At 41.8% G+C, this 24,063-nt stretch overlaps 1 protein-coding gene across 19 annotated transcripts in view; it reads left to right on the forward strand.

Annotated features, from left to right (window-relative positions):
• PTPRM (protein tyrosine phosphatase receptor type M) overlaps positions 1-24,063 on the forward strand; it is a 504,993-nt gene that overhangs the window by 160,952 nt on the left and 319,978 nt on the right. For all 19 annotated transcript variants that reach the window (XM_044426600.1, XM_044426602.1, XM_044426601.1 and 16 more), the window contains exon 3: positions 12,319-12,587. In XM_044426600.1, coding sequence (XP_044282535.1) covers positions 12,319-12,587 — 269 coding nt within the window. The remainder of the gene's footprint in view (positions 1-12,318; positions 12,588-24,063) is intronic.

Consider the following 24,063-nt stretch of genomic DNA (forward strand, 5'->3'; position numbering starts at 1 on the left):
CTAATGTTATGTTAAGCACAACCCTTTCACAAAACTTTATGGAAATATAGGATTTAGTATCATAGCTGGTAATTTTTAACATTGTGACAGTTTAATAGTCTTGAAAATCATGTGACAATTTGCCAGTTACTGCCTTTGTAGAAGCAGAATTTAAGGAGCTCCTTTAATGTTCTGTGTCTCTGCAAATGCTGATCTATACAACCCTGTACTTCTAGTTTACACATCTGACAGTATTATGAAGACAATCTGCCAGTGTCAGTAGATAGTAGATAATTAGGCGGGTAACAGTAATCTTTCTGCACATACCATCCACAGATGATTTCCTGACAGGGTACTCCTAAATTACCAGAAATGTATTGGAAGGTTGATTGGACAATTTGAATGTGTATATAGATAAAATCATTAGTCAAACCTCATTTCAGTAGCTCACAGAGGAGGTAAAACAGAATTTCTATAGCACATTTTCTTTGTGCTTTTAGAAACAGTCTAGAATCTTCATTTAACAAGCCTTTTAGCTTGTCCTTACAAAAAAATGAAGATTTTTTTACATATATTGCATTGTGTTGTCCCATATTTTAGTAGATTTTTATTGTCTGGAACCTTTGCTTGGTCTCTGCTTCTGCAGCCTGTCTTGGACCCTTGAATCTGCAACTGTGGGACTTACTGCATATGCTGCATAACTGCATATTAGCATAGTTGTAAGCCGTCCTGCAATGCCATGAGTAAGGGATGGCATATAAAAGTTTTAATAAAATAGTTATCTGTGCTAGTCTTGTGTTCACATGTGTAAAACAGGAATGCAACTTCAGAAGGTTGATAATATTCTAAGAACATCAAACCAGTGCATAAACCAAGGCTTATTACTTAATTATCCTTGATTCTAAAACTCATTCTTAATGCTAGAAACTTTAAGTCAACCCTTCAATCTCTCAGCTGGTCTGGAATGTTTACACCTTGTGTTGGGCCGGTGGGACAGATCGGGGATTCTGCTTCATGTACCCCCCAACCATCTCCCTACTAAAGCTTTGTGAGGTGGTCTCAAGTGATGCTGGATTCTTCCAGGGTGTTAGTTCTTAGGAGATCTAAAAATTCACACTGAGAACACCCTGTCTGGAATGGCTCAGAATGTCAAGGCTGCCATGACAAGCATGGGTCTGTCCCAGCTTGTTAGTGGCCCAACGCATATAGAAGGGCATAGTGCCAACTTGGTCTTTCTGGCTAGAGATGGGAATGCTGCTTTGAGCATGGGAGACTCTGTCTTAACTCCTTTGTCATGATCAGATCACCACTTGCTAAGAATTAGACTGATGGCATCTTTTTTCTCCTCTGCAAGGGAAGGGAATCTATTTAGATGGTCTTCCTCCACAGACGAATGGATTTGAATGGCTTCCAGAGGCTTTGAGGGATTTTCTACCTGATATGCCTGGCACTCTTGTCAAAGCTCTGACTATACAGTGGAGTGCAGAAAACTCCCAGATGGTTGGCATCATTACTCTTAAGCACCCTCTCTGTTTTAAAGAGCTCTTAGGGCTCCATGGTATAACAGAGCTGAGGGCACTGAAACCTTAGGAGATGGCTTGGGTATGGATGGAGAAAACTCCCAGTGAATATAATACAAACCTGGTATGTGCCTACAACTCGGATATCTTTTGAAGCCCCAGCTTGCTCAACCAGCAGCTTCCATGTCAGCAGTAGCAGCCTCTCCGGAGTGGCTGGAGAAGGTGTGAAAGAGGTGACACTGCTTGTTTAGCAGATGTGAAGGACAAGCCCCTCACAACCAGCATTCTGCAGAGCCATTTGCAGTGCTTAAACAGTGGCTGCTGCTGGTGTGCTCTTCGCACAGCTGGTGTGCTTGATTCCTAGTGAATGCCACTAACACTGGGTGCACTTACCAGCTCAGGTTCTGGGCCCCTGCAAAGGGGACCGGGGTCTAGGGAACAAGCCCAGTGAACAAACCTGAGGGACTGCTGACCTGGGTGGATTCATCTCTACTCTTTACTGTACTTTCCCCTGTTTAATATAATCTAAATGTCCATTCAGAAATTATTTATGTGGAACAGTACTTTTGGGTGTACCATCGCTGATAAGGGTTTAGAATTATTTGTTTCAGTTGTGGTACAATATCCTGGTGTCATGTGGCTGGTGCTCCTTCCCAACGAAAGCAATCACTCCAGCAGATACTATAAATTTCTTTATTCTAAACAGCTCTACATGTAAAATTGAAATGGAATAGAAAGTTGATCTCTTGTTCTACCTAACTTCACTCCACACTTGGCTTATGGGGGCGCTTTGAACTCTCTTGCCCTCATTCAGTCAGTTGGGATTCCAGCTGTCCCAGTCTGCATGTGCATCTGTGAGAAAGAGCATCTTCAAATCTCTCGTCCCTTATGAAGAGGGAGAACCAAATTGATATCAGAAGACTGAGAATCTGTTCTCGCGTTTACTCCCAAATCATCCTGTTCCTGTGCCACTGTTTGGTCTACTTGCAGCTCCTCATTATCTGGCCCATTCTTACTCTCATCATCCGTGAGACTGGGGAGTAAAGTTTGTTCTGCTGAAACCAGAAATAGCTCTTCATTGATGCTCTGGTTCTCATGAGGTTTTTAAAGTATACTTTAAACTGTTTTTAAGAAAGTGTATTAAAATAAAAGCATTAATCCAGTATATAAGGTAATGGCTTAAAAGTGGGCATCGTATTCATGCCCTGTTATATAATCGGTTCCCAAAAGGTAAACCACTGTTGATGGATAATTATCAATGTAGTCTAATCAGAATACCTAAGCTAATTTGATCAGTTCTAGTCTTTCAGATTTGCATTTTTAATGTGATTGTTCCCCTTGTGCCCAACTTCTGGTTAAACCTTTGAGGTCTGAATAGGGACTGGAAGCACAGTTGAAAATGCGTTTAGGGACTTCCCGTAATTAGAAACCTCACAACAAGGGCGTCACTGTTATGGGAACTTTGTAAGCACATTCAAATGGCCTCCATAGAGCCCTATGCAAACCTTTGCATTTAGTGCACAAACCTTTGTCCAGAAGCTGTGCCTGTGGGGCAAAATATGCACCACATCCCTGTATTTACCAAGCAGACCTATGCCTAAGAAGGTTTATATGTGCTGTCAAAATTAGTTTACAGTTGTGTAGTAACTCTTAAGATTAGTATTTGGTTTCTAAATAAACAAGTTCAGAATAAAATAAGTGTTTAGTCATGCATAGAACTGATCTCCATTCTGCCTTTGTGAGTTTGGAAGAATGGTACTTTTTCCATTCAGTTTGCAAAAGTGGTATTAAAAATGGTGGGGGATGGGGAAAGAAAAGTGAATGTTTCCAGAAGTCTGGTCACTGAAAATGATTAACATTAAAGGGGAGGTGTTAAGTGTTATTTGCATGTCTGTATTTCCTCTTAACATGGCTTCAGCACTTATTGCATTAACCTGGATACAAACTATAACACAACCCGATCACATACAAATTTTGTACTCTTTGTTGCTTTTGTTATCTTTTGCCAATGTTGAAAGGAAAGCCAGTAAACTAGATCTATTTGCAATTTCTACATAATATTACTATAATCGTATATTTTGAGGTTAGCTAATAGTATTCACCAAAAACTTCCTATTTTCTTCATCACAGTGTTTCTGGGTAAACATATTGATATTGTTAAACCCTGTCACTTTTTGCATGAAATTAAACTTGATGTTTTGGTTGCTGAGTCAGAAAATATACAGTTCAGGAAAATGACTTAGTGTATCTTAATTTAGTTCTCATTAAAGATTCACTTCTTTAACATGTATTCTGTTGCTTTTCTAAAAGGAGCCCAAAGGATGTTGCTCAATATTCAGTTTTTTTTTCATCATACAAGTCAGTCTGGAGGATTATCAAGCTGGGTTGACAATGCATAGTTTTCCTTAGTTCTCTGCTTATTGTCCATATGTTTCAGGTCAAAAATATTTACTCATTAATACAAGCATTTGAAAGCTGTTAGCTGCTACTGAATTCACATTATAACCCTTTCCCCATCACATAATTTGTCCACTTGAGTTTGAAAAGATGTTTATTATTCAGTAGACTGTTCAGCATGAATCTTGATAGAATCTTGAGATAGTAATTAAAATAGAATTCAGTTTTATTTGTTTGAAAATCCATAGGTATCTATTTTATATGTTGTGATACAGGCATGGACAGGTGTTAGTGTTATAACTGCTTTTCAAATAGCATTTCTAAAAATCAAATTAAGGTGCAGTCCTTTGGCTTCCCAACAGCATCTGGGGGTGGGACATGGCATCATGTGGATTCCTTGCTCTGAGATCCTCAGACCCTGGAGCTGGAATTTCAGATGTAGAGCACAGACCCCACCCAAATCGGTTTTAACTTACCACTGCCTAGAACCAAGTATGGAATCAAAGCAACGTTTATGATTGAAAATCTATACATTATGAGTTTTCTCATCCAAAAATGCATTCAGAAGTTACTTAGTTTAGAAAAAGCATATGGAATTTGTATCTGATGTTTGAAAGTGTACACATACTTTGGGTAATGGGAAATGCTGTCTTTTACAAATAGGTGGACATTAACAAACTGTGTGTGAAAAACAGGCATGGATTTTTGTGTAAGGAAAAAAGCTTCCAATCTGTTCAAGACTCAAGTTGATGCAAGTGTCAAGGTAGATGTAGCAGAACCTCAGGCAGTTTGAGCTTTTTGGCCATGGGCACATTTCCTTTGCCGGGTGCTGCAGGACACTGTGGTGTCTCCAAATAGTGTTGCTACAGGTCTCCATCCTCCCTGCCACCCCCACCCCCGAGAAATATACTTATAAGAAAGGGCCAACACCACTCAGGAATATAGCAGAGGGTAGTAGTTCACTATCCCAAACTATTTACCTGATGATACCCTCCCCTAAGTACAGGCCATGATGCCCAGGGCTCAACAGGGCAGCATCTCAGTGCTTGCCCAGAGATGATGCTTTGTCATTACTTAATGGTCTCAGCACATCCCTCCCTTCCCATCTTTGCCTTGCCTCATGCTTTAGAAGTTCTGTTGAGCAGCCAAGTCTTTCTCAAACAACATTGTCAGCCTTTTCCTGTCAGCTCAGAGTGAATGTTTTAGGAGTCCCAGCCTTTTTGGGACAAAAGACTAAAGAATTGATGACAAATTTATTAACAGTAAGATTAATAGCAAAGAACTGGAAAATAAAAGGTTAGCATTGGATGACTGGTATAAAGAAGTCTGGAATATGGCTATATAAACCAACTGGTGATATTAAATAGAAAAAAGTTTCATAAGTAAAAAAAAATTATTTGGAGACCATTATTGAATATGTCTTAATAACAGTAAAGGGGTGTGACCCATTCCACTTCTCTGTTGGTATTAGGCCATTGCTATTGCTGCTAATAAATAAATTTCAGTGGCCCATATCCAATCCAAAAACATTTATTGTGGTCTATAACCAGATTTTGCAATGTATGTCTGTGAAAGCTGGACCATAAGGAAGGATGAGTGCAAAAGGATTGAGGCCTTTGAATTGTGGTGCTGGAGGAGACTCCTGTGAGTCCCTTGGACCGCAAGGTGATCAAACCGGTCAGTCCTAGAGGAGATCAACCCTACTGCTTTTTAGAAGGCCAGATACTGAAGATGAAACTCAAATACTTTGGCCACCTAATGAGGAGGAAGGACTCCCTGGAGAAGAGCCTAATGCTGGGCACAATAGTGGCAAAAGAAGGGGATGGCAGAGGATGAGGTGGCTGGATGGAGTCACTGAGGCAGTTGGTGTGAGCTTAGGTGGACTCCGAGAGATGGTGGAGGACAGGAAGGCCTGGAGGAGTGTTGTCCATGGGGTCGCGATGGGTCGGACACGACTTTGCGACTAACAACAAATAACCAGATTAATAAAATCTATTTAAATACCTAGCTATTTGCCTGAAGCCAAGAAAATATTTTAGATCTGGATGATTTTTTTTTCCTATTGCCTTACAAAGGATGTGGCTTTGAGGTGTGACACTTTGATGGATGGATGGCCATTGGGATTTACCACTGTACCACAAATGTCACAACTTAATTGGGAGATGCCATTACTTAAATTCTGCAGTGTAGTTTTGGGCATCAGTGGATGTTGAAGCCTTGCCAATTCTGTCCCAGAATAGAACACAAAGATATAATCCTTTACAGGATTCTACTTTGAGTGGCTGCAGAGTTTAGCCATATCATCTCCACCTGTCCTTAAAAGCCACAGTATTTTTCTGTGGTTAAGATGTTTTAGAATCACTGACCAGGGAAAATCTTTCTAACTGACTTGTCTTTAAGGTAGATAAGTGGTCAGTTGCTTCCATGATTTTTAAATACTTGGTATGGCAAAAATATGACCCCTAAGATCTTAACCTGCTTAAAACACAAGTCATGGGAGATGGATGTAATATATGCTGGGCAAGTAGCCTAAGAACATTATGATCCCTTCAGTGAACTGATCTGCAAATGTATGGCATGCTTTTTGTATCTTGACTGGAATTAAACAAGGTCTCATTTTTCTGGAAGCACACTGCTTCCCAGAATTTGTAGCACTGAAAGCATGAACCCAATGAAGAATTATTGCACATGCACACATGTATTTTCAAGATGTCCCACAACAGAAGAATGTTCACATTTAATTGTTTTAATTACAAAACGACAATATGAAATATAGGAAGTTGTTGGATTGTGGGAATAAAATAGATTAGACTTTGAAGGATTACATTTTGAATCGAATATAGATTATCTGTTTCTGAAGCCCTGTTGAGAGTTTCTGTACCTGAACAGGTTAAGCATGTAGTGAAAAAGAGCACTGCAGACCCATCTCACTCCATCTCACCTGCCACTTTATTTTCATGGGGGTTGATGGCCTGAAGAGAAGTAAGCTAGGATTCTGGAAAATCCATGTCCAGGTTTATGTAGGCAGCCTCTGTAATCTTGGAAACTAAGCAGGGTCAGGCCTGGTTGAAATTCAGATGGGTGACTTAAATGTTGGGAACTGCCCAGAGAACTTTGAATACAGGCAGTATAGAAATTTAATATAACAATAATAAACTTGGCCATAATGTCAAAATATGTATTTGTTTCTAAGCAGTTACTGCATTATTAAGTGCTACATTTTGGAACAGTACAGTATGCCCTTTGTTTTCTTGAAGAGTGGCATAACATTGAACATTGTGTAAGACCTGTGAAATGTTCACTTCCTATTGTTATTATTATTATTATTATAACATTTCTATGCCGCCCCTTGCCGAAACCTCGGGGCGGCTTACAACATGATAAAATACATTGAAATACAATAGTACATAATAAATTACCATTAAATATAACAATACAAAAAATACATTGATTTACAAATACAAAATTAAAATTATCAGTATAAAATAAAAATATAGGAGGAGAAAGAGAAGGAAGAAGAAGTTGCCCAGGCCAGATCATATGTTTTAACAATTGAAATGATGTTTAAATAAAAAGGTCTTTACCTGGCGCCGAAAAACCAGTAACGACGGTGCCAGGCGGACCTCTTTGGGGAGTGAATTCCATAGGTTGGGCGCCACCGCAGAGAAAGCCCTCCTCCGGGTACTTACTCTCCTAATTTCTTTCATGGAGGGTTCCCGGAGAAGGGACTCTCCCGCAGATCTCAAAGGGCGGTCGGGCATATACGGACGTAAGCACTCGTTCAGGTAGCCAGGACCCAAGCCGTTTAGGGCTTTGTAGGTCATAATCAACACCTTGAATTGGGCCCGGGCTTCAATGGGAAGCCAGTGAAGCTGATGGAGGACTGGAGTCATGTGAGCATAACGCCCCGTCCCCGTCAGCAACCTGGCAGCTCTATTTTGCACCAATTGAAGTGTTCGGACTGTCTTCAGGGGAAGCCCCACGTAAAGCGCGTTACAGAAGTCTAGGCGGGAAGTCACCAGCGCGTGTGTCACCGTCGCCAGGCAGTCGTATTCCAGGTAGGGGCGCAGCTGATTAATCAGCCGAAGCTGAAGGAAGGCGTTCCTCGCTACCGCTGTCACCTGAGCTTCCAAAGAAAGCTCCGGGTCGAGGAGTACACCTAGCTGCGGACCTTATCCCTAAGAGGGAGTGTTGCACCATTCAGGACCAGGTCAAATCCACCCTCTCCGAAACCCGATCCGCCAACCAACAGGACCTCCGTCTTGTCTGGGTTGAGTTTCAGTTTATTGGCCCTCATCCATTCCCTTACCTCGGCCAAGCACCGGTTCAGCACAGCCACTGCCTCATCTGGATTAGTGGAGAATGAGAGGTAAAGCTGGGTATCATCAGCGTATTGATGATTCCGCAGCCCACACCTCCTGATGACCTCTCCCAGCGGTTTCATATAGATGTTAAATAGCAGAGGGGATAGAATGGAGCCCTGTGGTACCCCATGGCATAGCTGCCATGACGTAGAAACATGGTCCCCCAGCACTACCTTCTGGAATCGACCGTCGAGATAGGAGCGGAACCACTGCAAAGCAGTGCCTCCAACCCCCAATCCCGCAAGTCTATCCAGAAGGATACCATGGTCGATGGTATCGAAAGCCGCCGAGAGGTCCAGAAGAACCAACAGGGATGTACTCCCCCTGTCCTTCTCCCTGCACAGGTCGTCGTACAGGGCGACCAAGGCAGATTCAGTACTGTACCCGGGTCTGAAGCCGGACTGAAAAGGATCCAGATAATCAGTTTCCTCCAAGAGTGCTTGGAGTTGTCCCGCCACCACTCGCTCCAGCACCTTGCCCAGAAACGGGATGTTGGCCACAGGTCTATAGTTAGTGGCCATCTCTGGATCCAGTGACGCTTTCTTCAGGACCGGTCGTATTACCGCCTCCTTTAAAGGGGCAGGCACTCGACCCTCCCTCAGAGAAGCGTTAACCACTTCCAAAATCCAGGTCCCAATCCCGTGCTTGGAGTTATTTATTAACCAAGACGGGCAAGGATCCAATAGGCACGTGGTGGGACGTACTCTTCCAAGCACCTTGTCCACATCATTGGGCCGCAATAATTGAAATTCCTCCAGTAATTTTGGACCAGACGGTGGCATTGGCGACTCCTCAGAGACCTCTGATTCATTAGTGGAGTCCAGCTCGTGACGAATCTGAGCGATTTTCTCCCTGAAATGCCTGGCAAAGTCGTCACAGCGGGCCTTTGAGGGTGGCATCGGATCTTCCTTAGGACCCAGGCGAACCAGGCCTTGCACCACTCGAAAAAGCTCCGCTGGACGGCATTGTGAGGAGGCAATGGAAGCAGAAAAAAACTTCTTTTTCGCCGCCTTCACCGCCACAGCATAGGCCCGATAGTGGGCTCTCAAGTGTGTTCGGTCAGATTCATCCCGTGATTTCCTCCACCTACGCTCTAGCCGTCTCCCAACTCGCTTCATCGCCCGTAATTCAGGTGTATACCAAGGGGAAGAGCGGACTCTGCCCGGTGGGAGAGGACGCTTAGGAGCGATTGTGTCCACAGCCCTGGTCATCTCTCCGTTCCACAGTTCGACCAGAGCCTCGACAGGAGCACCAGTCTTGTCAGCCGGAAATTCCCCCAGGGCCCCCAGGAATCCATCCGGATCCATCCGGCTCCGGGGGCGGGCCCATACAATCGGGTCCGCACTCTTATAGAGGGAGAGGCCGCTCTCGAGCACAAATCTCACCAGGAGGTGATCTGACCATGACAGGGGAGTCAAACATAAGTTCTTCACCCTCAGGTCATCCTCTACCTGCCCCGTCGTGAATACCAGGTCCAGAGTGTGTCCACGTTCATGGGTAGGGCCAGTGACGTGTTGAGACAGGCCCATGGCCGTCATAGAGGCCATGAAGTCCTGAGCCGCCCCGGTCAGTCCAGACTCGGCATGGAGATTGAAGTCCCCCAGGACCAACATCCTGGGGGTCCTCAACACCAGATCCGAGACGGTCTCTGTCAGCTCAGATAGGGAGACTGCTGGGCAGAAAGGTGCACGGTACACCAATAGAATCCCCAATCTGTCTCGTTCGCCCAACACCAAGTAGAGGCACTCCAGCCCTGGTCTCAAAGGGACCGGAAGACCCGTGAGAGAGATGGAGGCTCTGTAAACCAACGCGACTCCCCCTCCCCTCCCTTCTGGGCGTGAACAGTGTTGAACCAGATACCCGGGCGGGCACAACTGGGAGAGGGCAACATCCCCTCCCTCTCCCGCCCAGGTCTCCGTTATGCAAGCCAGGTCAGCCCCCTCATCCACAATCAAGTCATGGATGAGGGAAGATTTATTATTGATCGACCTGGCATTGAGCAGCAGCACCGTCAGACCCGAGGGGTGGTTGACAAGGCTACCTGGCGCCCTCTGGTTGGGGGCAGGATCAGAAGGAGGGACAGGTGTCAGCCATCTGTCCATCCTTCTTCTACGTGGACACGTTAAGCCCCTATTGTTGTAACGACCATTGCCCGTGACCACGCCAATAGCAGCCCCCGTGGGTTCCCCAGGATATATAAACGTCGACATGGCCAGGAATGACTCAAAGCACTAATTAAAGCAGGGTAAGATTATAAAGTAGGTCGGAGGAGGAGAAAAAGAACGATAAAAAGAAAAAAAAAGAAAAAGGGGATCCTTCCTCTTCCCTGAGAATCAGCAGTAGGCAAGCCTATTTCAACAAGAGTCCATGGCCAGCCCAGCCCCCCTCTCGTCCTCCCGAACGGCACCCCAAACGGCGGCGACCCCTATTTAAACCCTATTTAAAGGTATGTTTTAATATCCAATATGTAGCAATGTTCTCCAACATTCTTTTCTCATTTTTAAGAAGAGTGTGGAACTTGGTGTTTTGCAATCATTTCTTTTGCAAATGGTACAGTCATTCTTGAAGTCTTTTTATACAGCCTCAGCTCAAGCATATCTATACAAGTTTGTAGTAGTTTGTTTTATCTCATTTCTATGCAGCCTCTAGCCGAAGCGCTCTGGGTAGTTTACCACAAAGAGTTGTTTCAGTTATGATACTGTTGGAGTGCTTTAATCTTTTGAAAATCATTTTTATCGTTTTATCCAAAGATCCATATATTCATTTCACTATTTGTATATTGAATATAACAGAATAATAGGTTTAAATAGACTGTTTTGTGCAAATAGTTCTTTTTTACTCAGGAATATAATTTTGATTATTCAGTACCCAGTTAAGTTTTTTTTTAAAAAAAGTAATTAACATCAAAATCCCTACTTAAATTTGAAAGAGGTGCTTTTAGTCTTCCTATCCAATGATTTGATCCATACCAGGTTGCTGGATTGAAACCTCTAGATTCAATAACTTTTGGGAAGAGTTTCTTGTGCATGTTGTGCAAAGCTGACTTTTCAGTGACATCTTAAACAAGCACTGACTTTTTTCCCCATGTGGCCTTGGAGTGTGGCTTTCAGCAAATCATCATAGTCCCTTCAGCCCAGTCAGCTGGAAATGCTGTTTAATCCAGCAAGGTTCAGAAACAAGCCACTTTAAGTATCCCATTCTGTAAGATGATGATAGTTACTACTTTTCATAAGGGATTTTGATGGAATGCCAGTGAATTTATCTCAGCTTGGGCTTTGATGAGAAACTTGTGCACTTGCTTCTATCTGAGCCAGAAAAGAATTTGACTCATAGCATAATTGACCATTCCTTCTGGTCAAAGTCTCTTCTTGATGCCATAATCCTTCAAGGAGGCTCATGGATATGCAACCCTTCTATGTTTCAGTTCTGTCTTTGACAGCTAATGCATCTATAAAATCCAGGAATGGTAGGGTGTGGGGGTAGGATTTCTACCAACCACAGAGGGTTCTCCAGTCCCAAGGATTAGGTGGGCTTCCCCACTTGCTTTTCACCCAGTAGCCCAGTATGAATTCTGTGAATTAGAATAAGACAACGTAAAGATATACGGAGTCATTAGGATCATAATGTGAGGTGGGGAGAGCCTAGTTAAGCATTTTCTTCATTCAAATACGAATTAAACAAGCCCATCAGATTTTATGGGGAGATCTTTAAAGGAGTGGCAATGGCAAAAACCATAGAGGAGAAGCTCACCCACTGCAGAGGTTTCTGAAAAGTACTTGGAAGTTAATAGGCTCCCCTGGCCTTTGTCTCGTACTAAGCCCTTGGTAGTCAGGAAATTGGTGGCTTCCCAATTTCAACATTTTTTCTGACTGTTGGTGATGTTGCGTGTTCAACAGGAAGCGAAGTTAATTAAGACTGGCTTGCAAATGAACCAAGATGGCCATTCTGTTTTGGCTAATGATTATTGTTTATTTTCACATAGACCTTAAGGTTTGCTTTTCTCTAGGTTTTGAAATTGTATAAAGAGTAAATATTTTTTTTGTATTTGTTTCCTGCAGGATCTTTTATGTTGGTGAACACCTCAGCAAGATATGGACAAAAAGCTCATCTTCTGCTCCCGCATCTTAAAGAAAATGACACTCATTGCATCAATTTCAATTTTTATGTTTCCAGCAAGAGTGGCTCCAATCCTGGTATATTAAATGTTTATGTGAAAGTCAATAATGGTGAGCTCGGTAGCCCAGTTTGGAACATGTCTGGAGCTCCTACAGGAACCTGGAACAAGGTAGAACTGGCAATCAGTACTTTTTGGCCGAACTTCTACCAGGTATTGCTTTGTTATTCTTGGTTTACTCATATGAACTGGATTAAAACGTTTATGGTTGCTTACACTGAATAAGACACATTATTTTGTTTATTATGTTTACTTGTTATCAATGAGTAGGTTTATTTTTATTTTAGGCAAGTTCTTATGCTGGCAAGAATTAACAAATTAAAATACATATAATTTCACATACTTCAAATAACATACTTATTTAACCCTTTGAAGGAAACTGTTAAAAGGTAGATAATGAAGTGAAAAAAGTAAGGGATCAAGACTAAATTTGCAGGGGGGTGAATTCAGAAGGAAGATACCCAATTTGACACCCCCAATTTGTTGCCTTAGATAGGTTATTACATTGTTATTAACAGTATGTCAGTTCTTCCCATGCTGAGAACAAATGACAACAACTGTTGCCATGAGTTTTATAATGATCCCCTTTCCCATTATTGCAGAGCAGTAATGTCAGTAATTCACACAGGGTCTGTTTCTCCTTCATGGGAGAAAGGGGTAGGCACGGCTGCTTAAGTAAGGCAACAGTTTCATTTTCGCAGCAAAAGCAGTTATTATCTACAGAAGGCAGTGTCAAGGCAATTATCTTTGCTGTTTCTCCTATGAAGCTGAAGGCAATAAGATTTTTGATATGGCTTCACAAACTACCCTGGTGTTTGGACACTAGGAAAGTTCACTATATTTTATTTCTTTAAAACATACATATGCCTCCCAATTGTGCCATGGCACCTCTGGGCGGCTCAATCAGAAGATAAAACACAACTATACCTGTCGAACCTAATAACCTCCTTGCCATTCTTCTGGTAGATCCCATACAATGCACAAGTCAAGTGGAGAACAGTAATATTCAGATCGTAATGTCAATGAATAATATGAAAAAGGATAAGAAAACACTTGAAATGGGTTGTCATTGGTCACTTGCAATATGCACAGCACACTACCTCACTTCCAGATTCAAATTCAGTTGGGATCATTTCCAATATTTTCTTACAGGAAGTGTAATCCTTTAATAGATGGTCTGTGTGATAATAACTTGGCTAACTTGTCATATACTGAAGACACAAGAAGCCTGATCTTGAATAGGACTACAGCAGACATGAAAGGATGAATGCCCATATTCCCTATGCTAGCATTTTAATGTGGATCAGGATTCATGCTGTTAGTGTAGTGTAAAAAAGAAAAACAGACATTGCTTTGAGCAATGCCTTTAAACTTGTGCTTCTATTATCACTTTCACAAATACATTAGGTCCCTGCTAAATTAATGTAGTGTATTTCCACTACAGAAACTGTGCACCTACAGAAGAGCAATTACATTATTGTGAATTCCAAAGAAATAATTGAAGTATTAAGAAAAGAGTCCCCACCCAATGAAAAATACATGCAAGTAACTCCCACTTGCTTATTGAATAGAAGTGAGACTGTTTAGTGCAGAATATGTCACACTTCTGTAGACATTATGCTGTATTACATTTCTATATTTAGAGTTTCTACTGAAATGCGCCTCAATATGCATGGCCTTTTGTGCATACTTAGTGTTTGCTTTCAAGATATTTGTTGTAGCTAACAATTATTTCTCCAAGCCATGCCTTGTAAGACACAATATAGAGCTAACCTGCAAGTTGGAAAAGCTATTTGTAGATTAATTATTGTTCGTTTAAATTTAGGTTTTCAAGTTGTCTAACCATTTAGATACTTAGGGTGCAATCCCACGCCTGCTTAGACAGAAAAAATGCCTTCAGTGTCCAGAATTCTACAATGCTGGGAATTGTAGGACTTTTTGCTATCTAAACATGCATAGGCTTGTACCCTTAATCCCTTAACGAATACTTCCTCTTTGTTTTAGAAGTAATAGGTATCCTAATTGCTCCTACTTAAAGATTGCCTATTAGTTTGAACCCCACCACTAAATGAAACTGGGTTACCTCAGCCTTTGGTCATATAAAAGCAAAAATGTGTTTTGCACAAAAGATTTGCATAATATTTGCATATGCAAACATGTTTCAAGATCAACTTAGAAATAGCTGGTATAATTCAGATAGAAAAGCTGCATGCTGAACTGTAATAGGAAGAACCAGTGTGCTTCTTCAGCTTGTAGTGCAGGTGCTATCAGTGACGGACAAGTTCAAGACTTCTGCTCTCTCTTCTTATGGATCTTTATCTTTAAAGTGGTCTTGATCTGGACAGCTTTGAAACAGCTGTCCAAAGTCAAGCATACAGCCAGCCTGCCTACTTCTTTAGCCCAGGAATCTGTCATTCGCTTCTACTCTAACTGCAGCATAGCTGTTTTCATTTCAGAGGATTATTTTATACTGTGAAATACTTGGAAAAATAAACTTCCATCCCCGCGGTAAAATCAGTTACACAACTCCACAGATAGCCGTGTGGATTTCAGGCTGCTCAGTATCTTGTATTCTTAGCTCCATATACCCACATACTAGCAGTTACATAACTCTGAAATAAATGACTGGTGCTCTCTCTTTAATCACTTGCTTTGCAATTTATGTGGAGAAAAAGCAGGCTTTTGAGAAGCAAGTGCATAAATAAACGCTTCCTTTAAAATCTGAAAGTGAAGCCTAAAACAAATAAAAGAGGGCTTATATGTGCTTGCCACGGATTCAGATTGCACTTTGATCCATTTTTAAGTGCTAATGATGGGGGCTCTAGAACCGTTTTATAATTCAATACAGTGGATGGTTAAAAAAAGCATAACAGCTCTTCAATTATTCCAGTTTTGTTTTATAAGTAAAATTTGTGCAGTGTACTTGTGTGTCTATTTGTAAACAATTCCCTTTGACCTTGCATCAAGGAAGTTCCCTAAAGGTAGTGCATACCGGATCATATCTTTAAAATGGCAGCTGCTTAGATGTATGCTTAAGACCAACAAGGAACAGATATTTTTCAAGCCATATCAATGAGATTTAGTCACCAGCACTAAAAATACTGACAAGATTCAGAAAGCAAGAACAGAGCACAATAATGGCTCCAACTGGCAAGCGATTTACTGTGGAGCTGGAGAAGCCTGTGTGGAATAAATGGGTTCAGGATCACGGGCCTTGAAAAATGACCCAGTACAAACAGCTTCATTATTGTGTGAGCCCAATTTTCAATCTTGTTCATCTTAAATCACTTCTGGGTAGGTGCTGTAGTTGACATTAACCTCATAAATTCTTTTTTATGAGCCAAAGTGCAAATCTGAAAGTATAATACATGCAAAAATATAGTTAATGTAGAATTGCTGCACAGAGAGAAGAATACAAGGGGATGCAAAAAAAAAAAAAACATGCAAGGATGATGGCGAGCTTTGGATTTTTTGTTTGATGGGATTTCCTTGCTCTGTTCACATAAAGGCATTAACTAACTATACTGCTCTTGGTGAATCCTTACTCTTTTTCAAATATGTTTTAAGAATTAGAGTTTATGATTAGGTACAATTCACCTTTGGACTACAGGAATTGTAATTACTCAGCAAAAACAAGGGCAGGAGTCTACTAAGTGAGGTCATGTATTGAAAGCAAATCTGTTTATTCCCTTTGTTCTATGGAGCTGACAAGCTATCTCTGCAAGCACATTTTCAGCAGTAAGCATTTAGGGTGGCAAGTAACCCCCCTTTTTTTGTTACAGAGAAAGGGAAAGTGGTAGGAATGAAAAGCTAATTTTGCTCTTCACTGAAGCAGGGAGGATCAGGGACAGTGCAATGTTAAACCGCATCCCTATTTCCTGTTTGGCAGGCATCTGAGGGATAGTCTGATGTAAAACATCTCTCAGGCAGACATCCAGCACAGCTTTTCATGAGCAAATGAAATCTGTGTTTTTAACCAGTTGCTTCCTGACTGATAAGGTGGCAAAATCATTTTCAAGGAATCAAAAGACTATCGTGTTTGCAACAGCTTGCTGTTGTTTTGACTAATATGGTTCATGTGTTTTGTTCAAGCTGTTATGTCAGCTGTGATGAAATACCAAGTTGACAGCTTAGAGTGAACATTTTAACATTTTGCAAACTTGGCAATTGAGCATGTGGAAAATGGAGGAAATGTTGGGCATTATTTTTACATAAGCCACAAAAAATAAGGCATTTGTAAGAGTTCTTTCTTTTTCCTTAAGACTGTTATGTTCACACCCATAAAACCATAGCGGACCTTGGAATGAATCTCATATCAATCCACGGAAGGAACTGGCTCCATCAGTGGAACTGAGAGGGAGTAATTCCCCCTGCTCGGCACATACTGTCAAAATCTGTGCTAGAGGGTTGGAAAACCGTCTGGAGCAGAGCTTTGGGTGGTACCAAGTCTGCAGCAGGGAGGAAAGCAGGAGAAAAAAGCAATTGTGCTGTTGGGTTTCAGTTGAACGTAACCCAAAGTGTGTCAAGGAAATGATTTTTATTGCAGTTTTAAATATGGAAGAAATATTCTGTCATTCAGCATATACATATTTGCCTGAGCCCATGTAGTGTGCAATGCAATGCTTCGGAATTCAGTTTGGCACACTTGGGTCCAGGTTCAGTGGGAACGAAAGACTCTAGATTTAAACCAGTTCAAAGACTATGTCCAACTTTTTTTTGGTGGGTATTACCTCTGTGCAATGAAATTTTATATATCTTTAAATCACTATACCAGGTGTCCCCAGCATAGCACTTGAAAGCATAACAGAACCTACAATCTCTGGTTACCCACCAAGGTTTTTTTTTCCATTGTGTAAATGGGTGAGATGATCTCTTCATTTACCTGTTTAGGGAGGGGAATCCTTGCCAAGAAATAGCTAGAGTGTGTGTGTGTGTGTGTGTGTGTGTGTGTGAATTCCATTCCTACAAGGACTCTTCAGGCAACAGAATTCTTGGCAGAGTGGGTAGGTTGGCCTCTCGCCAGCAGATTTTTCGCAGGGCTTCTTTGTTCCCTGTAAACCCCATGGTATCCTTTTGAACCACATGACAGAAATGGAAGTGGCTTGCTGTCTTTCTAAACACACTTGAACTGCCTTAAGAGAGACAGAAAAGTCCGCCAAGAGTTCTTCTGAGTTGGAAACACTCTGCTTAAGAGATCTCTGCAGCCATCGACAGTCATCTGTGCCTGTATGGCCTTTTTTTTTTTTTTTTTTTGCCTTTCCACACTTTCTGCGACGTTCTAGCTACAAGGGGACAGAAACTGAGAGTAGCTAATACCTATATCCTACCCCCACTCCCAACTTCAGAGGAAAGCAACATTCTTGGGGGAGGAGCAGGCTAGGCTTATTTACGACATTTCTAAACTGCCCATGGTCAAAAATCTACCATGTACCAGACAGTGGTTATGACCATCTCCTACCTCATCTGCAGTTGATGAAAGAGACCACTGGGGGGTGTTGGTATATTGATGACACTGTATTCCATGTCTCAATTAGATCACCCGATGTTTGCAAGTAGATAGTGAGAGTGGGGGGTGGGGAGATATAGCCCTGTGGAATATGGAAGTATAATCACAAAGGAAATGGAGCATTTATCCACCAGCATCATCTAGTGCATGGGTCCTCAAACTATGGCCCACAGATCTGGCCCGCCTCAGAAGTTTTGGACTCACTCAGAGAAAACGATCTCCGAGCAAGCTGCTGCCTCGCCCCGTGATCGTGCCAGTCTCCCTTGAGCATACCTGCCCCCCCCACCGAGTGCGCCCACTGCTGCCACCTTTCAACTGGCCCCCTGTTGAAAAAGTTTGACCACCCCTGATCTAGTGCATGGAGAAAATGGTCAAAACCCTCTTTTCCTCATTCAGTCTAGCAGATGGCTTTTTCCCCACAACTGTGTTCGTATCAAACAAAACAACAAACCATGATTCTCATGGGTAAACTGTTTAACCATCAAGTCATTGGACAACCTGTGTTACAAGAATCTACAATCTATGTTCGTGCACTTGCAAAAGAAATTTAAATTTCTTAGTCATACAGTGTGTGGGTTTACATGACCCACTAAACCACCCTTCAGATCAATTACGCGGCTCACCATGGCTTGTTCTTCTCTCTCTTCCACCCAGTTGGAATTCCAGTGTCCTTCCTGGAAGATGGCTCCTATTGCTGCTGTGTCTCATTCACCACTTTTTGAAATTTCAGGACCTGGAAATACGACCTTTTCTCAGACTGAGACAATTAAATAAATACATCCATATTTTATTTGCCATTCTTTCACAAGTTTGCAAATGTCCTCTTATGGCTGTGTAGTCTTGGCTAGACGAAAGGAATATCAAAGGGAATGGTGAAGTGGCATAAGCAACATGCATGGAAAATGACAAGACAATCCTGTGTATAGGCTAACTTGCTCACATTTTCTAGGGCCCAGTTGCTGAGCTGTCAATTGAAAAGCACTAAAAAGGGAAGAACAGCAAATGAAGGGGTACCAAAAGAGAAGAGCAGGCAATGTCTTCCCTTTGATAATGCGATATTGCTTTTTTAACACTACTAGGTGCCTTCAACCTTTTCAGTGATATCCTGCATCTCCACCTATTCCAGAAAGGAGTGATATTAGTTCTGACGCAATACTTTTTCACGTTTGCTTTTCAGAGCACTTGCTTCTACAGTTACTGCACAATGCAGGTGTGCAAGTCCCCTCCCTCATTTGCTTCTTAGTCTTTAAATTTATGCAGAATTCCCCTCCATTTACTTCCTACCCATTAAATTAGCATATATTGCTATGGGTTGTTGTTTTTACAATTGTCATGGGCCTGCAGTAATTTACATTTAATTAAGACATATTATACCTGTATGATTAAACTGCTAAATCAAATGATAATTTTCTTTAATTGAACTCAGTCTTTTTGAATATCCCAAACCTTTTTGTAGGCCTAGGGCATTTTCTATGGCTTAGACACTGTGCCTATTGTGACAAATGGATAATCCAGTTCTGGTCACCACTGAAAGCATTCAGGAATAGAATGGCAGATCAGTGCCCTCTTGGACAACCTGATAACCCCTTGGACAGGAAAGATGCTGCATCCAATAACAGGAGTGGGAGCTCAGCTTTCTTGGTCAAGCAACGAAGACAATAGCATCATCCAAGAAGACAGCATCATCTGTTTTAGAAGAAAAGTGCAGGCCACTCACAAGGTTATGGCCACATACAGCACACACCCTGGGGTCCTTACCAACAGCACTCTACCCGAGCTTTCATACAGATAAAAGCAAAGTTTCCCTATTTGGTGCCTAGTTGGGAGTGGAAAGATTGGCACTCCACCAGAACATCCACCATTCACTGGTAGCCCCATGACTGTTCCAACCATCCTTGGGCATTAATGATGCCTTCTTAAATCCATGTAGGCATGCAAAGGCCAGATATCAGCCCATCTACCCAGGAAGAGAGGCATCCTGGTTAAAAGCAGCTTAAGCACCCCAGTGATTCCACATCTGCTAGACTGCCCTGGCTAGCAGAAGCAATAGAGACAGGCTTTCTAACTGAAGTTAGCATCTCATGACTGTAAGACCTTTCAGTACAGGGAAGGGTAAACGTGAGTCAGTGCAGGAGAACGAACAGCAGTTGGCATAGAGCGTCCTATTGATAATCCTATATCTTTCTGGATTATCAGTCAGATCATGCTAGATGTAGAGCCTGCGGAGATGCTGGTGGAAGCACTGGGCAGAAAAGAACTAGGAATGGGGAAAACAAGCTTGTTGAACTGGTGGTTGGGGAGGCAATTTGTGACTGAAACCATGAACCTATGGTTTACCATTATATGCAATCACAGCTGCAGTGGCAGCAACATGTTTACAAGGTTAGGGCTTCTTATTTGCCATATAACTGAATTACCCAGGTTGAGAGCATTCAGTCAGCAATATGACATCATAGTTCAATATAATCTATTACATTTCACTAGGTGCTGATCTTGTCAGGGGCAAAATTAATTGACAGTGATGGAAATAATTCTTGAATATGCAAATGCTTTTAAATCAGCTACTGAGATTTGTTGAACAGCAGTGTGAAATTACTTTTCAATACTGCTGACGATATCAGCTGCAAAATAATAGTATTTTCAGCTAAAAGTTTGCATGCTTTTATGGCACTTTGGTTGGTTCTTATGAAGGTATTGCCTAGCTTTAGATTTTGGATTTGTTTCTCATTGATCGAGATGGTTATCTTCCTATTTTATGTGCTCTAGAAAAATACCATATCCTTCAAGATATAATCTATCACAACAGAAAGATGTTTTTCTACCACCAATAGAGGAACTTTCCATGAGGGCTATATTCCCTCCAACCGCGTGCAGAAATGCATGTCTAGCCCAAAAGCTGGTCCTCCATGATTCCAGAGAAAGCCATGTCAATTCCTCTAGTCCATGCCCTTCCCCAGAACTCCAACTGAGCGTTCGATTGTTTCCTACCTTTTGCAGAGCTTTTTTCCCCACAGTCTGAGGGAAAAAATGCCTCTACCTAAAGCTTACTACAGATTTAAGCAAAAGCTTGCTGGTAATTCTGTTTTTTTTTAGTCCTGCCTCTTTTAACTTGGGGTTTTCCGCAGCCACCAACAGTTTCAGTGAATTGAAATTTGGCCCTCCTCCTGAGAAAGGTTCTGCACCTCTGTACTCAGAATTTGGCTTCAGTTGATTAACTTCTTTACTTAGTGAAAATGAAATCGTTCTCCAGCTTTGCTAATGGAAAGTTTGCTGTTTCTCTGAACTGTTCTTTTTTTGTTGACTCTGAAATCTCTTGTAGACAAGGGACATACCTGAGCAGCAGCCAACCTTCATGTTTTCAGAAATGAAGATCAGCCATTGCTTCTCTTGTTAAGAGAATGCATTGCTAGGTGTTATCTGATTGCAGTACCTTCCCGTGATTTATTCAGTCTACAAATCTTCATTTTGAGACCAGGTCCAAACTATTGATCTCATGGCTGTAGCACATGGACAAATGTTTGGGCTTTCCCATTTCTATATCCACCTTCTGAATTTTGGGCCACCTAGTTTCATCAGAATTTTGGAAAAGCTGAGAACTCGCATTCTTGTGGTATTTTGGTTAGACCTAATAAATGTAACATTTATTTATTTATTTGGAGTTTTTGTATGCCGTCCCATTCGCGTGAGCCTCGGGACGGCTTCCATACAATAAATAAACAAAGCATATAAATAATGCACATAAAATCCAGATTCACCCTGACTGTAAAATTAAAACCAATAAATAATATTAAAAGTTGTTAAAATGTTGTTTAAATAAAAAGGTCTTGGCATGGCGCTGAAAAACAAATAACGACGGTGCCAGTCGGACCTCTCTGGGGAGTGCATTCCATAGGTTGGGCGCCACCGCAGAGAAAGCCCTCCTCCGGGTACTTAGTCTCCTAATGTCTTTCACAGAGGGTTCCCGGAGGAGGGCATCTGCTGCCGATCTCAGGGGGCGGGAGGGCAAATATGGACACAGGCGTTCCTTTAGATATCCAGGTCCCAAGCTGTTAAGGGCTTTGTAGGTGATAACCAGCACCTAGAATTGAGCCTGGACTTCGATGGGCAGCCAGTGAAGCTGGTAGAGGACTGGGGTTATGTGAGAATAACACCCAGTCCCTGTCAGCAACCTGGCTGCTCTATTTTGCACCAATTGAAGTATCCAGACTGTCTTCAAGGGCAGCCCCATGTAGAGCGTGTTACAGAAGTCCAATCGGGAAGTAACCAATGCATGTGTCACTGTTGCTAGGCAATCGGCCTCCAGGTAGGGATGCAGCTGATGGATTAGCCGAAGCTGAAGGAAAGCGCTCCTCGCCACTGCAGTCACTTGAGCTTCCAAAGACAGCTCTGGATCGAGGAGCAATCCCAAGCTGCGGACCCTGTCCTTTAGAGGGAGTGCAACTCCATTCAGGACAAGGTCCAAGTCACCTACCCAGGAGCCTGAACCACCCATCAAGCTCCGTCTTGCCTGGATTGAGCTTCAGTTTATTGGCCCTCATCCAGCCCATTACCTCAGCCAGGCGCCAGTGCAGTACAGCCACTGCCTCACCTGGATTGGTGGAAAACGAGAGGTAGAGCTGGGTATCATCAGCGTACTGATGATTCCGCAGCCCACACCTCCTGATGACCTCTCCCAGCGGTTTCATGTAGACGTTAAACAGCAAAGGGGACAAAATGGAGCCCTGCGGTACTCCATGGCATAGCTGCCATGGCGCAGAGCCATAGTTCCCCAGCACCACCTTCTGGAATCGGCCGTTGAGGTAGGAGCAGAACAGTGAGCAAAGAGCAAAGAGCAAAACAGTGCCTCCTACTCCCAATATCCAACTCTGAATATTAAAATTATTGCACACTTGCCCACAAAAGCAGATCAGCTATGAGATTTGTTATTATATTGAGAATACTTATCTGTTACTGCTAATCTGCATTTCTGCTTAGGAAAGGAAAATCACAAACATTATTTTGTACATATTTCTGTGTGATCGTACATATTCTATCCAGCAATGATATAGTTGATTATATTACCACTTATCCTAGCGTGAAGTAGGAGCTGAGATACAGGTTTCTATCAGTTCAATTTAACATCTGATTACCTTATCTGATTACCTGTATATAAACAAATCAGAGGTTAAGGCTTTGGAGATTGTGTCTAAGCCTGAGCAGACTTGACTGACTTCTTATGGTTCCTGAAGCAAGTTAGCACTCCAACACTGGAGTATCGGAAAAGATATGACTGCATCCTGAATTCCTATTTAGAGCCTCTTAAACTTCCTGCAAATTGTTCTCATTATTTTCTGCATGAACTTTCATGTTTTTCCTTCTGATATATCACATGTCAGAATTCTAACATGCAGACAATACCCATCTAATAAGTTACATCTTATGCTTAAAAAGAGATTATATTTATAGCTAACTTTCTAATATACTTCTAGAACTATTTCGGATTGTTCTAACTAAAGCTGTTTTGAATGTATTTAAGGCTCCTTAGCCGATCTTGAATCTGTTCATACATTCCTTTACCTGGAGTTATGCTTTTTGACCTCTTGAGTATATATAGGTAACTTTGCTTCCCTCCTTGTTCAGAAGTTTTTCTGTCATCTTCTGTAACGATGTTCATGTAACAAATATACTCATCTAAACTCCTAGCACACATTTCCTATGATATGGATGTTTGACCTGTTGCAAAATCTCTACAGTGATGTAAAACCACTTTCTTGACAAAACTTAGAGGACTGGCTCTTACAAACTCCCTTAATGAGATATAAGGACATCATATGAAAGGCTGTCCCATTACTGCAACCAATGTATCTGCTTTATTTATATTATTTAGTTGTCAAAAATGTAAGTACATAGTAAATGGAATGAGAGAACACAGCCAAAAGAGCTGTATCTATAAATGTATCTACAGCTATACGAGCAAGAGTAAATTAGCTGATGCTCATCTATCTGGATCCACTATCTCATTTTCTGTTGTTTGCTAGGACTTCGTACTATTTTGTGATTTGTTTGCATGTGGATTAAACAAATACTTGTAGTATTGTTACAATGATATTTGAAAAGTTTTTTTTTAAATTCTACCAACTGAGC

The sequence above is a fragment of the Varanus komodoensis genome, unplaced genomic scaffold (assembly GCF_004798865.1).
Source record: "Varanus komodoensis strain SLA01 unplaced genomic scaffold, ASM479886v1 scaffold17, whole genome shotgun sequence".
Taxonomy (NCBI): Eukaryota; Metazoa; Chordata; class Lepidosauria; order Squamata; family Varanidae; genus Varanus; species Varanus komodoensis.